The 12,211-nt window shown below is 36.4% G+C and overlaps 1 protein-coding gene across 3 annotated transcripts in view; it reads left to right on the top strand.

The window, feature by feature from the left end:
- Positions 1 to 861: 861 nt before the first annotated feature.
- Positions 862 to 12,211, top strand: part of SPOPL (speckle-type POZ protein-like) — a 16,637-nt gene continuing 5,287 nt past the window's right edge. For 2 of the 3 annotated variants that reach the window (XR_608160.1, XM_008940450.1), the window contains exons 1-7: positions 862 to 991; positions 1,162 to 1,283; positions 1,537 to 1,688; positions 5,323 to 5,450; positions 10,035 to 10,212; positions 10,307 to 10,362; positions 11,955 to 12,077. Coding sequence is in view for 2 of the 3 variants with exons in the window: in XM_008940450.1 (XP_008938698.1) it covers positions 914 to 991; positions 1,162 to 1,283; positions 1,537 to 1,688; positions 5,323 to 5,450; positions 10,035 to 10,212; positions 10,307 to 10,362; positions 11,955 to 12,077 (837 nt within the window). In the remaining variant the exon portion in view is untranslated. The remainder of the gene's footprint in view (positions 992 to 1,161; positions 1,284 to 1,536; positions 1,689 to 5,322; positions 5,451 to 10,034; positions 10,213 to 10,306; positions 10,363 to 11,954; positions 12,078 to 12,211) is intronic. The other variant, XM_008940452.1, reaches the window with a different exon arrangement.

Below are 12,211 nucleotides of genomic sequence, written 5' to 3'. Positions count from 1 at the left end.
CCTTTGGAGGTCCTTTCCAGCCCAGGCGTTCTGTGGTTCTGTGATTCTAAAGTAGAGCCAGCCTGGTGACCTGGAGCTGCTCACCTCCTTTGGTTAGCTGTGTGCAAAGGCTGGTGCAGGGAGGCTGACTCATTACCTGTCTGTGCTAGATATAGTGGATCTGGGCATGTGACTCCATTTCTGATAGGCAGGAGAGATTGTAGTCTGTTAGGTGACAATTAAAAAAATTGCTTTATTTGCTGTCGGAGTTCTTCAGAGTTGGTGAGTTGACTTAAATTGTTTTTCAGCTTTGTGCTTCGATAGGGGACGAGTAGGTGGTTGTGATTGTCACTCTTCAGTTGAATCTGTTGGTGTTAAAGATATGTGAAAGGTATGTGATGAAAATACTGCTTGAAATCGGAGTTTTTTACCCTTCTTTGAGAAATCCCAGGTTTGAACCTATTCTAGTTCCACGTGGCTCCTTCCAGGACTCAGTTATACCTGTGTGGGCAACTAGCACCCGGGTACTAATAACCGAGTGCTCACAAGGCCCTCGTTACTCTCCAGATCAAAGGAGAAGATCCTGAAGAAAGTTATAACATGACTGGTGTGGTCATGGTGGTAATTTGCAAAGATGATGTTGAAATAATGTTGTTAATGGTATTGTATGGTACACAGGCACTTGCTTTTATTATATGAGTATTCAGCCTACAGATTTTGAATAAGTGGTCATTAATGTGTAACACCCAGCTTGTCTAAATAGCGCAAAGCCATTGTCTTCTCTAGTTTAATTTTCAGAAGCATTGTTTAGTAAACACAGTAATATGGATTTTTTTTTTTCCCACACTTACAAAGGGTGAACAAAATGTTAATTACTTCTTTTAGGAGAATTACTGAAGTTTGGATTGCTATCTTGATACTGCAATAAGTGGCAATGTCAAGGGTTCCCACCCCACCTCCTCCTGGAGAGATGTCCAGTGGACCTGTGGCTGAAAGCTGGTGTTACACACAGGTAATGATAAATTGCAATGGATTTATTTTCCAGTTGTAATTATAATTTTAAAAAAACCCAAACCCTGAAATTGTTGTGTTGTGCTGACAGTCACAGTCGAAGTAGTTCTCATAGTTAATGCTTGATAGACGAGTTAAAACTTATTGACTTTTTTCACATCTTTTGTTCAGGTTAAAGTAGTAAAATTTTCCTATATGTGGACCATTAATAACTTCAGTTTTTGCCGAGAAGAAATGGGTGAAGTTCTAAAGAGTTCTACCTTTTCATCAGGGCCAAATGACAAAATGAAGTGGTAAGGTCCTTATTCTAGCAACTGCTTTTTCTTTTTTTATTTGGAAAAGTTGCAAAGTTGAAATAAGTATTAAAATTTGGATGCCTTATGAACTTTTACTGTAGGTATAGAGTGGTTCTAGTTTCAAAGTTTTAGTAGTCACAAGGGGAAAAAAAAAATGTTTGAGTAGCATGTTGTGTTATAGCTTATAGAATTATTTCTGAACTTATTCTGTCTACAGTTTAAAAATGTACAATTTTGGCATTTATTTCAGGTGCCTGCGAGTGAATCCAAAGGGATTAGATGATGAAAGCAAAGACTACCTGTCATTATATTTGCTTTTAGTCAGTTGTCCAAAAAGTGAAGTCAGAGCAAAATTCAAATTTTCCCTGCTGAATGCTAAAAGAGAAGAAACAAAAGCAATGGGTAAGGGAATCTTAATGTATTGTATGTGAATTTGTAAGAACATACCAAAGAAAATCAGTGTTGTATTTTTTCAGCTGAGAACAGAATTTAATATTGAGATAAACTTTAAAATATCTTTTTTCGTTTTCTTTTAGAAACTTAATTAAAAATCTTTGCGTTTCACACATTTCTGATCACTGAGCTGTTAATCCCATCCTGAGCAGTATAAATCACAGAGTGTTACTAACTGCCGTGGTTCCACATTCTTGTCACTTAGCTTCTCTAGCAGATTATTTTTGCTCTCTATTAGTAGGGATGTTTGCTTGTTTCTAGATATGGTGGAACTAAATGTTTGCATTTCCATAGTTAATTAGGATAAACATGCCTGGTTGTTTTTTTAGGTACTCCTTTACAATGTGTTGGTCTGTTTCATCTGATTTACACTGTAATCAGTTTAAAAACATGAGCTGTGTACCCAAGAAATTAGAAAACTTTGAAATAATTGGTGATTTCATTTAATTACCACCTTGATATAAAAATGTATGGCTCTTGGCTTCAAATTTATAAGCGTAACCTTCACTGGAAACACTTCTGGGGAAAGCTGGAATTCTCTTGAAAATGTGTAATTTAATGCTAGTCTGCACTGCTGTTGCTCGTCCTTTATATGAAGAGTCTACTTTTCCCTTCTCCTACTCCAGGTTTTAAGAGAACTTGCAGGGTCTGTTCTGTTGCATGTTCTGAACTTCCTGGAAAAATCTAAATTCTCCAATACTCATACCCAAAAGTTCAATAAATTTTCAATAAATTTTATCTCACATAAGTTTCTCCGTATGTAACTAGGCCCACTTGTAATCTTTAATGTAAATCCACAAAACTGAGTTCAAATCTAAAAATTAAATGGTTGGACTTTTGGGGAGAAGAGTACATATATATAAAAATAATATATGTGTGCATGTATGTAATATATATGTGTATTTATATACACTAAATATATATTTCACTCAATTTATCCTATTTCACTGATAGTTGGCTTCTTCAATCTCTGCAGTCCTTCTGTTTGTAGAGCTTACATGAACAAGCTACATTTCTATACCTTTGGTGGATTGTGGCTTTTGGCTTCAGACAGTCTTCCAGTCCAGTAGTGGATTGGTGTCTGTAATTAAATGAAACTGCAGTGTGTGCATCAAAAAATGCTTTGAGATAATCCTAAGATCACAGAATTGTTGAGGTTGCAAGGGGTCTCTGGAGGTTGTCTGGTCCAAACCCACTGCTGAAAGCAGGGTCAGCTAGAACAGATCCCTTGGGACCTGTAATGCTTTCAATATGCCCAGGGATGGAGACTCCACAGCTTATCTGAATAACCTGTTCTAGTGCTGGTTGGCCAGATGCTGCCAGTCGTTTTTGCCTTGGGTGTTTATTGCTGGCTTTTGTTGCTTTGTCGTCCATCAGGAACCCAAATGCCAGTTACCTGTTGCTTCTTGATCAGTAGGTCTGTAGCAGACACTGAGCACAACATTGCTCATATTGGCCTGCCCTCTGACCCTGACTCAAACTCAGCCATTGCAAGGCAGAGCTCCACACATTCCTGTGGTTCTCAAATGAAGGGGAACTCCCTTGTGTCACCGTTCTGTGCTCCCTGAGGAGCCTGGACCAGTCCACTCCAGTCCTGTGAGCTGCCCCACTGTGTTTCAGAGGCTTAGGAGATCACAGCCCTGCAGCTGCATGCAGAACTCAGATCTCCTGGTTTTGCCATGCCATGTGCCTGTATTTATAGTCATAGCAGAGTCATTGAGTTGTCCTGATTTCCCAGAAAATGCATAAAGATTCCTTTGTAATGCCATCTTAAATGAGAGATGTGCAGTGTTGGATGGAGGGTTTTTGAGAATCTGAAGCCTGTTTGCCAAGTGCTACTTTGAATGCTAAAAATAGCAAGGTTCTAAAACCCAAATCCTGTGAATAGATGCATCTTCAGTTTCTGCAATAGTAGCTGTCCTGTATTTGGCGCTACTGGAACTATAAACATATTTTCATTTTGGGAAATTACCAACAGAAATCTTATTTCTTGGACTTGGAAACCATTTACCATCTGCTTCTGGAGATGCTCTGTTTTTATTTATGCAGCATAATGATACTCAACTTTAGATGTCCTTTGTAAATTGATAATTCATGCATAGACTGCTGCTTCAAGTGATGAAGTTGTGTATAAAATAGGTAACGAACTAACATTTTAACTTCATTAGAAGAAAATTCATTTATACTTTTATGCGGCTTTATTTTTGTGGTTTTGTATGCTTAAATTGCTACTGATTGTTTATTTTCAGAGGGTTAGCACAGGTTCTTGCCCATAACAGTAAAATCTGTGCTGCAGAATGTAGAATTGGACTGAATCTAGAGAAGAAATTTAACCTTTTTTAAAATGTGATTTTCTGATTGTTTCTCAATCAATTTCGTGAGGTTTGTTTTGAGTTTTTGGCAAGCTGGTAAAAATGTGAAAACACTAATCCAGATGCCAAAAAACCTAACCAATATTTTTAATGGCAATTTTTCTTGGCATACAGATTTAAAAATATGAACAGTATTCTATATTTGTTCTGTTGCCCTTAAAGCCCACACTGCACATCAGCAAGTGCGTTTCCCTCTGCATGGATCAGGGTGTTTTTTTCCTTTGCACATGGCAGTGGTAGTGACAGGGATGGAGACACCACCTTCCTGTTCCATCTTGGAAAACTCTTGTTGAGATTTTTTTCTTTCCCATCCTCTAGTATTGTTTCAGAAGTATTCTTGCTATCATTTTGAATGATCTTTCTATATATAATGCTTTATTTCCAAGAATAATGATTTATTCTACCTGTATTCTCCAATCTGTTCCTCAAAAAAACTTTCCCATGTTGTAGTTCCATGTAAAAGTATATGGTGATTTTTCCTGTGATTCAGTTTGTGGAGCAAGTGGCCACCTCAGAGCGAATTTGCCATGTAAAATTGCATGTATTTGTACTAGTAAGACTGTGGGAAGCCTTTTGTGGGCTGTGAATGTTAGAGCAGGAGAAAAAGGGCTGTGTGGTCACAGCAAATCTGATGGATTAAAAAAAAAATTCTCAGAACTGTGACTAAAAGGTAAATCTAAACAATATCTTTTTATGACCAAAAAATAGCTTGTTACTTGAAAGGCTTTATTTCTGTTTTGCTTTTTTAATGCTTTTACTGTATTTCAAAATAATTTCAACCTGTGAAACAAGATTTTCCATTTCAGGAAGAAGTCAAACCAGATTGTTATGACAACTGCAGAAGTGTTGTCAGAAAACATTTGCGATGACAAATTCATTGTAATGGTACTTCCCTGTGAGCAGTTTCTGTTCTGACACTGGCTTTCTTAAACATTAATTGAAAAACTCTCTGGCTGGAGACAACATCTAAGGAGATGATATGGTTTGAAATGCAAATTGTGCTCTTCTGACTTCTATCAAGTGTTTTATAAAATAATGCTATTATTAAAAAAAAGTTGTGGATTTTCTAAAAATATGATACATGATCCAAATGTGTTAAATTGGTGGGGTTTTTTTGATTCACACTTAGTCTTAATATAGAATTTAGGCATTATTATTTGCTGATGTTTGTATTTAACTTGCTTTATCTGTACCTAACTGCTTCTCCTCAGAAAGCCAAAGAGCGTATCGATTTGTGCAAGGCAAGGACTGGGGTTTTAAGAAATTCATCCGAAGAGATTTTTTACTAGATGAAGCTAATGGTCTTCTACCAGATGACAAGCTTACATTATTTTGTGAGGTGGGTATAGGTTTTTAAGTGGTAAACTTTTAAATAAAATGTTTTCTGCTCTAATAGATGTTTCTGTTGATTTAAATAGCACTGTGCTATAGAAGTTGTCTTCTGTAAACTATAAATATGGTAAACTACACATTTACTTGCTTTATTTGCACTGTATTTTGTTTTGGTGTTTTTGATACATGTATACTGAAGTGCAGAATGTCTGAATTGATCACTTCTAAACTGTTCAGCTTCTCCATGAATCTGCCAGGATTATATTAAAATTGACTGTAGAATTATTTATGCAGATGTTAGATGATATGTAGAAATACTGTTTTAATGAGGTCATTTTTATTTAAATAAGTTGTATTTGGAATTTGTGGATTGGTTTTCACTGGATAAGCAGAAGGAAATGTCTGCGTGTTGATTTGCATTATAAATAGGCAACCTAATTGTTGGGATCTATATTTCTGTAATATAACTGACTTTAAGCAATGAACAGGTCTTTGCAGTAGATTAAATACTTTTTACAGTTTTTCTGAACAAATGCAAAAATCCTATAGGACTGCTTAATGCTGAGAACTAATATTGAGAGCTCTGATTTACACTTAACTTCGTGGTGTATTATGAGTCACTTTTATAATATCAGTTAAGTTGGTAACCTAAATTGTCATATTAAAATTCAGTAAAATGCTTACTCAGTGTTAAAAATGGAAGCTAGAAAGTTGCAGTGTAAGTACAGTGTATGTTAAATATACTTGGGCTGGTTATCTTTGCTGCCATAAAGTGATTAGTGACTTAGGAGGATGATAGATGTTCTAACTGCTAATAAGTTTGCTTTGATCTGTATATTTACAGGAAATGTGTAAAATTGTCTTGGCAAGATTACAATTTAATTATGTGTCATTATGCTGTGTAGGAAGAATAATTGAAATGTGGCCCCTGAGACTAGATACTGCAAATATAGTGCATCTTATTTTCACTGAGACAAGTTAAATTAGCTGCATGATAAATTTGTTATGAATACAATTATTTGGGTGATGAAAGCAGATGTAACAAGTGTTTTGTGGTCCTGTAAAGAGACTTTTGAGTATTTTCTCATTTTAAGTTTTCCTTTTCAAGAATACTTGGATGTAAATGAACAGCTGTTAAAAATAGTGTTTGGCTTTGGAAATGGGTCACTGTCTAATTTTAGAGATAAAGTTTGTTTTAAAAAAATAAATTTAACAAATACAGAGTTTTCCAGAGAAATGTTATTTAAATTTTGATGCTTATATTTAAATGTAACTGTACCCCTACAAAACTTACCAATGTTTTAATGTGAGTGGCTTCTGTGAACTGTTTGATCTACCTTGATTACAAATACTGAAGGAAATAAAACATTTAGTTGTGTGCAGTGAGTATTAAAATAAATTTTGGCTTGGTTCAGGCTGAAGCAAAACATTGAAAATCCAAATAATTTAAAAATGTTTATTCTGATATGTTCTCTTGGCTCTTCAGCTGTTACTAGAAATAACAAGTGTTGTTCAAAGGACCTATTTCTATATACAAATCTGAAAGTTTGTCCTTTGAAAACTTAACTGTAAGTTCTAATTTCTGCTTGCCTTCCTCCGTATCTAGTTGGCAGACTGATTTACTACTACTTCAGACTATATTGCACTTGGCTTGATAAAACTTACCAGATACAGGAGGTATTTAGTAAAGGTCACCAAGTACAAACTGTGCTCTTTGGTTGGCTCTTCTTTTCTCCCTGTTGGGTTGCAGAAGGATTATTTGGTCTTTATTTGCAACAAACATATTCTTTCTGTGATGCTGGATGTTCTTAAGATCAGTTGGATATATCCTTGGATTGGAAATTGAAGGGTTATTAGGTTAAATACTTTGCAAAGTCTAGTGTTGCCACCAACAAGCAACCTATTGATTAAATACAACTTTGTAATTTTGGGTTTTTTTTTAAGCAAACTTATCTGTTTCACTTAGTTCTCACTTTCCATATAATCTGAAATTACCAAAGCCTTGCAAGTGTTTTCATTAGCTAATAAGATAGATTCTCTACAGAAATTTTTTTTCTAGCAGGTGCTTTCACAGATCTCTCACCGAGCTTAGGTTGAGAGACTAGTCTAGAGCATCACTTAGGTCCTCTTTACTGTTAGACCTCCATAGCTGCAAACCCAAGAAATGATACCCATCATCCATATTAACTGTCATCACATGGAGAACTTGTTCAAGCCCTAGTTTATACATTTTATATACTCTTACACATAAGGACATGCAGTGCCAACAGGACCTGTGCCCCTAAGGTGTATATGCCATCCAGCACTTGTGTGTTGGATGGCTTCCAAAGTACCAAAGTAAACCAGACCTTGTGGAGTACCTGGAAATCCTGGCTAGGTTGCTACTACTCTTTGAGATAGGTTGTTTGCTCTTAGTTCTAGCACCTTCTCATCATCCTGCAGTATAGTGAAGAAATACCTTCACTCTTGTGCATGATTTTTATAAACACAACTGTGAGGTGCCTGGAGTAAGAGTTTGTATCAGGTGTTGAGACAGTCACAACACTCACTTTTAGCTTAAAATGAGTTTTCAGTAGTTATGTAGGATTAACTTGATGGGATTTCAGCTTCATTTAAATAAATTAAAAAAAATATGTAATTCTAAGCATACGATCTGGATAAGTGAGATATGAAATATCAGTCCCCTGGAAGTGCTTCTATTTAGAATCTTTAAGTTTTTACTCTCTGCAGACAATACATGCCAGGGCACTCAAATGTAGGAGGCTCGAGTTAATATTTTGCTCAGGTTATATCTTAAAAGCTCATAGCAAGTTGTGTTGCTCATAGGAAATTGTTGTACAACTATCAATAGATGTTAGAAATCCTTCTAAAAGAGAAGTGTAGAAGATCAGCTCTCAGCTGACACGTAAGGAATGTGCAGATGCCCTTCCTAGGCACTGTCTGTAGCTAATGAGAGGATGCTGTGTGGACAGCTCAGATCTTGAACTTTGAGTCTCTGGAGAAGCAGAACTCTCCTTTTGGCAACAGAGGACCAGCTTTGCTGAGTTAAAACTCCACTTGTGTGTATGTATATCTCCTGAAATCACTCCATATGAAAACTGTGAAATAGAGTATGCAATAGCTCTATGGATTTTTTTCAGCTTTGCTGACTTAAAACTCCACTTGTGTGTATGTATATCTCCTGAAATCACTCCATATGAAAACTGAAATAGAGTATGCAATAGCTCTGTGGATTTTTTCAGTGTTATAAATGTACAGTCCTACTGTAGAAGAGAAATTCCAGTGCTCTGGGGTAGTTTTTTTTTTTTCTTTAAAAGGTGGAAGAATGTAAAAGAATTTCTTAGAATCACAAGAGAGGTTGGGATGAAACAGGGAATTAGGCAATGATTCAAATCCCCAAACTGCTGTTTTAATTGGATCATCCTCCTCTTCTGATCTGGAGTTTGGTTTGCAGTGCTTCGACTTTCTGTGAAGCTTAGCTGTGCTATTTTTTGCTTTATGCCAGATTTATTCCAGATGCTGTGCCTCTGGAAATCAAACCAAGCACTGATCTTAACAGAATCAGCATTTTCTCTTAATATATAATCCTAATTTTCTGTATTTGGGAGGTGCAGTGATCAGGATCTTGTAGCATGGCTCATTTCTTCTTTATGAAGGTTTTAGTCTCTCAAACAACAGAAGTAAAACCTGCTGAGCCCTTCTGTTTTTCCAGCACACTGATTAGAAGGACTTAATATGTAAAGATACCTGAAAAAAGCAAGTCAGAATGCTGCTGTTCCTGTTTCCTGCTTGTGTGAAAGACTTAAACATGGGGCTTAATAGCAATATATTCACCTCAGATACCCATATTTCACAGTTCTCAACTAGTTCTGTACTGAAATTACATTGTATGAACATGCGTTTCATGATTGAAGTTACCTACTACAGCCTATATTTCATTGACTTTTTTCTAAAAAAGTAGCTTTTAATCTTGTTGGGAAGACAATCACTCATGACTCTTGCCTCAGCTGGACACAGTAAAATGAAATAATGAAGGAGCTATGTTACTTTCACTTAGTTTGTATTATCACATTGTAAGTTAAGTATGAATTTACTGTAATTAAAATTGCGAACATCATACTATTAAAAATCTGTATGGATTTTTCTTAACAAATGTTTGTGACCTTGTGATTCTGATGATCTGTTTAGATTTTTATACTGTGTATGTTTAACAGATATGTGAAGTGTGTTGAACTGTTAATTTATCTCTGGAAGAGCATTAAGGTTTTTGATCCCGCTGGTATCCCGAGGTATATCAAGGACATGCCTGTCCTTGGTGTGTTTACTTTGGCATTTCTGTCAGGTGGTATGTGGTATTGTGCTCTTTCTTTTTGTTTTGGTTGGATAAATATGCAATGTTAGAATCTCTTAAGTAAAACCTTGTTTGTTTTATGTCCTTAAACTAATGCTTTATAGTGTGCTTTTATGTTTTTTTATGTCAAAAAACCAGTTTTTGCTTTGCAATTGCTGAACATGTAGCAATAGGTACTGTAATTTAATAATTATTGGCATTCAGTTATGAAGGAGTTGTCTTGCTGTGATTTTCTGTTAGGTAAGCGTGGTCCAAGACTCAGTAAATATATCAGGACAGTCTAATACAAACACTTTGAAGGTACCTGAATGTCGACTAGCAGAAGATTTAGGGAATCTCTGGGAAACAACAAGATTTACAGATTGCAGTTTTTATGTAGGAGGACAAGAATTCAAAGCTCATAAATCTGTCCTTGCAGGTACTTTCTACTTTTGTATTGCTATTATTTTGTAATTAAAATTGCTAAAAGTTTGAAATTTGCTTATATTTAGTATTTACTTTTCTTACTACAGCACGATCTCCAGTTTTTAATGCAATGTTTGAACATGAAATGGAGGAAAGCAAAAAGGTAAGCCTTAGTGAAAACCTCACATGTAAATGTTTGTCCATTGTGAAAAAGGGAAAAGTTGCAGAAAACTTGAAGTATGGCAAATTGAGGAAGAAAAGTGCTGCATGACAGTGCATGAGTGGAGGAGGTGATACTCCTGAACACCCTCCTGATGAGTTCTGCAAGAGTTTCTTTGTGTAGAAAGAGCAGGTAGGGCTGACTGGAGACGTTCTGTGGATTTGTTCTTTCAGGGACTTGTATCTGCCCTAGATCAGTGTGGGTTTTTTTCGCATTAGCTACTGATGTAAGTGAACTAATAATCTCTGCTCCTTTTGCATTACTTTATACCTTCACCTAAGCTGATTGGCTTGGCTAAGGTTTTGCTGTGGTGTATTAAAACACTTTATGTGGTAGCTAGGGCACATCAGGTGAATTATGACTCAGATGAAGCCCCAAGGCAGTGGAGCACTCCTTGTCATTCAGGGTTCCTGCAGGCACTTGACCTGTGTGTTTCGTATGGATAGTTACTAAATCAGCACAGAGCTGCTTCTGCTTTCATGCACTTGATACCTCCCACAGCGAGAAGTTGTTTGTGTCTTTCATGAAGAAGACTATCTAAGATAGGTTGGTTGTAGGCAGGAAGACGAGCTGATTGAATGACTAAAGGGTGGTAATAAATGATCATCACTTTGTCTTGGAGTCTGCAGGGATGCCCCTTGTGTGAGCAGACATGTCAGGTGAATGTGGTGCTATAGTACAATTGAGCTTCACAAACATGACATTTCTCTGCACTTCTCCAATCTGGAAATATAAACGGGTAGAATTGGAATAGTGGAAGCATTTTCTTGGGATTTCTGGACTGAAAGAAACACAAACATGTCACAGCCTCAGTACCTGTGCCAGGGGCCTTCATATTAGCAGTAAATCTCCCATTCCTAAATACGGAATTTGGTCACTGGATAGGAAGGCAAAGCGTACATCTTGTGTGCTCATAGCCTGGGATTTTGTGATCCATTCAAAAGTCTGGTGCTTGCTTCAGCATCATGATTTCCTACTTTGTTAGTTGCTTATAGGGAACACAATTAGAGAGCAGGATCAAGCATGCAATGCCACGGTTCTAGTAGCATGGTCTTCAGGTGTGTGTTGGCAGTCAGATATGCTTCTTTGCTTTTTGGATTCTGAGAACAAAACAGGCTATTTTGACTCTAAGTTGAGGCAGAGATGTCTCACATTGTTCTCTCTGCTGCTCTGACTTCTGATCTTCCAAGCACATCAGTGTCAAGTTGGAAACTTGGCAGCACTTTTGAATGGTTCTGAAACTATGCCTTGGTTATTTTTTTTATGTACAGGCCATGCAATAGAGTCCAGGGCTAGACATTTCTAGGAAAAAAAAAAAATTGAATTACTCTTCCAACTGACTTCTACCTGACTTTAAGAGCTATGGATTTTGGTTACTTTCTGCTTAACATGGTTGAATGTTAACTTAAATTTGTAAGATTTTGTATGATGGATGGCAAATGAAAACTTGTAGGATACATGCAGATGATACTTGATATGCTCACTTCAAAATTGTAGCTAAATTCCTGAGACTTTTATTGATTCTTCTTTAACAGAATCGTGTGGAAATAAATGATGTAGACCCTGAAGTTTTCAAGGAAATGATGAGATTCATTTACACAGGAAAAGCACCAAACCTTGAAAAAATGGCCGACAATCTGTTGGCAGCTGCAGACAAAGTAAGTAATGGACTCTGAAATTCTCAAACTTGATGTTTGCTTGTGGAATGTTCTTCTAAGAAAAAAAAAAATCTTTTCCAGATTGATATCTATTTTGATTTATTTTTCAAATGAGAAACAGATCTCATCAGAAA

The sequence above is a fragment of the Merops nubicus genome, unplaced genomic scaffold (genome assembly GCF_000691845.1).
Source record: "Merops nubicus isolate BGI_N331 unplaced genomic scaffold, ASM69184v1 scaffold10885, whole genome shotgun sequence".
Taxonomy (NCBI): domain Eukaryota; kingdom Metazoa; phylum Chordata; class Aves; order Coraciiformes; family Meropidae; genus Merops; species Merops nubicus.
The sequence above is the reverse complement of the archived record's forward strand: the minus strand, read 5'-3'. Positions and strand labels throughout refer to the sequence as shown.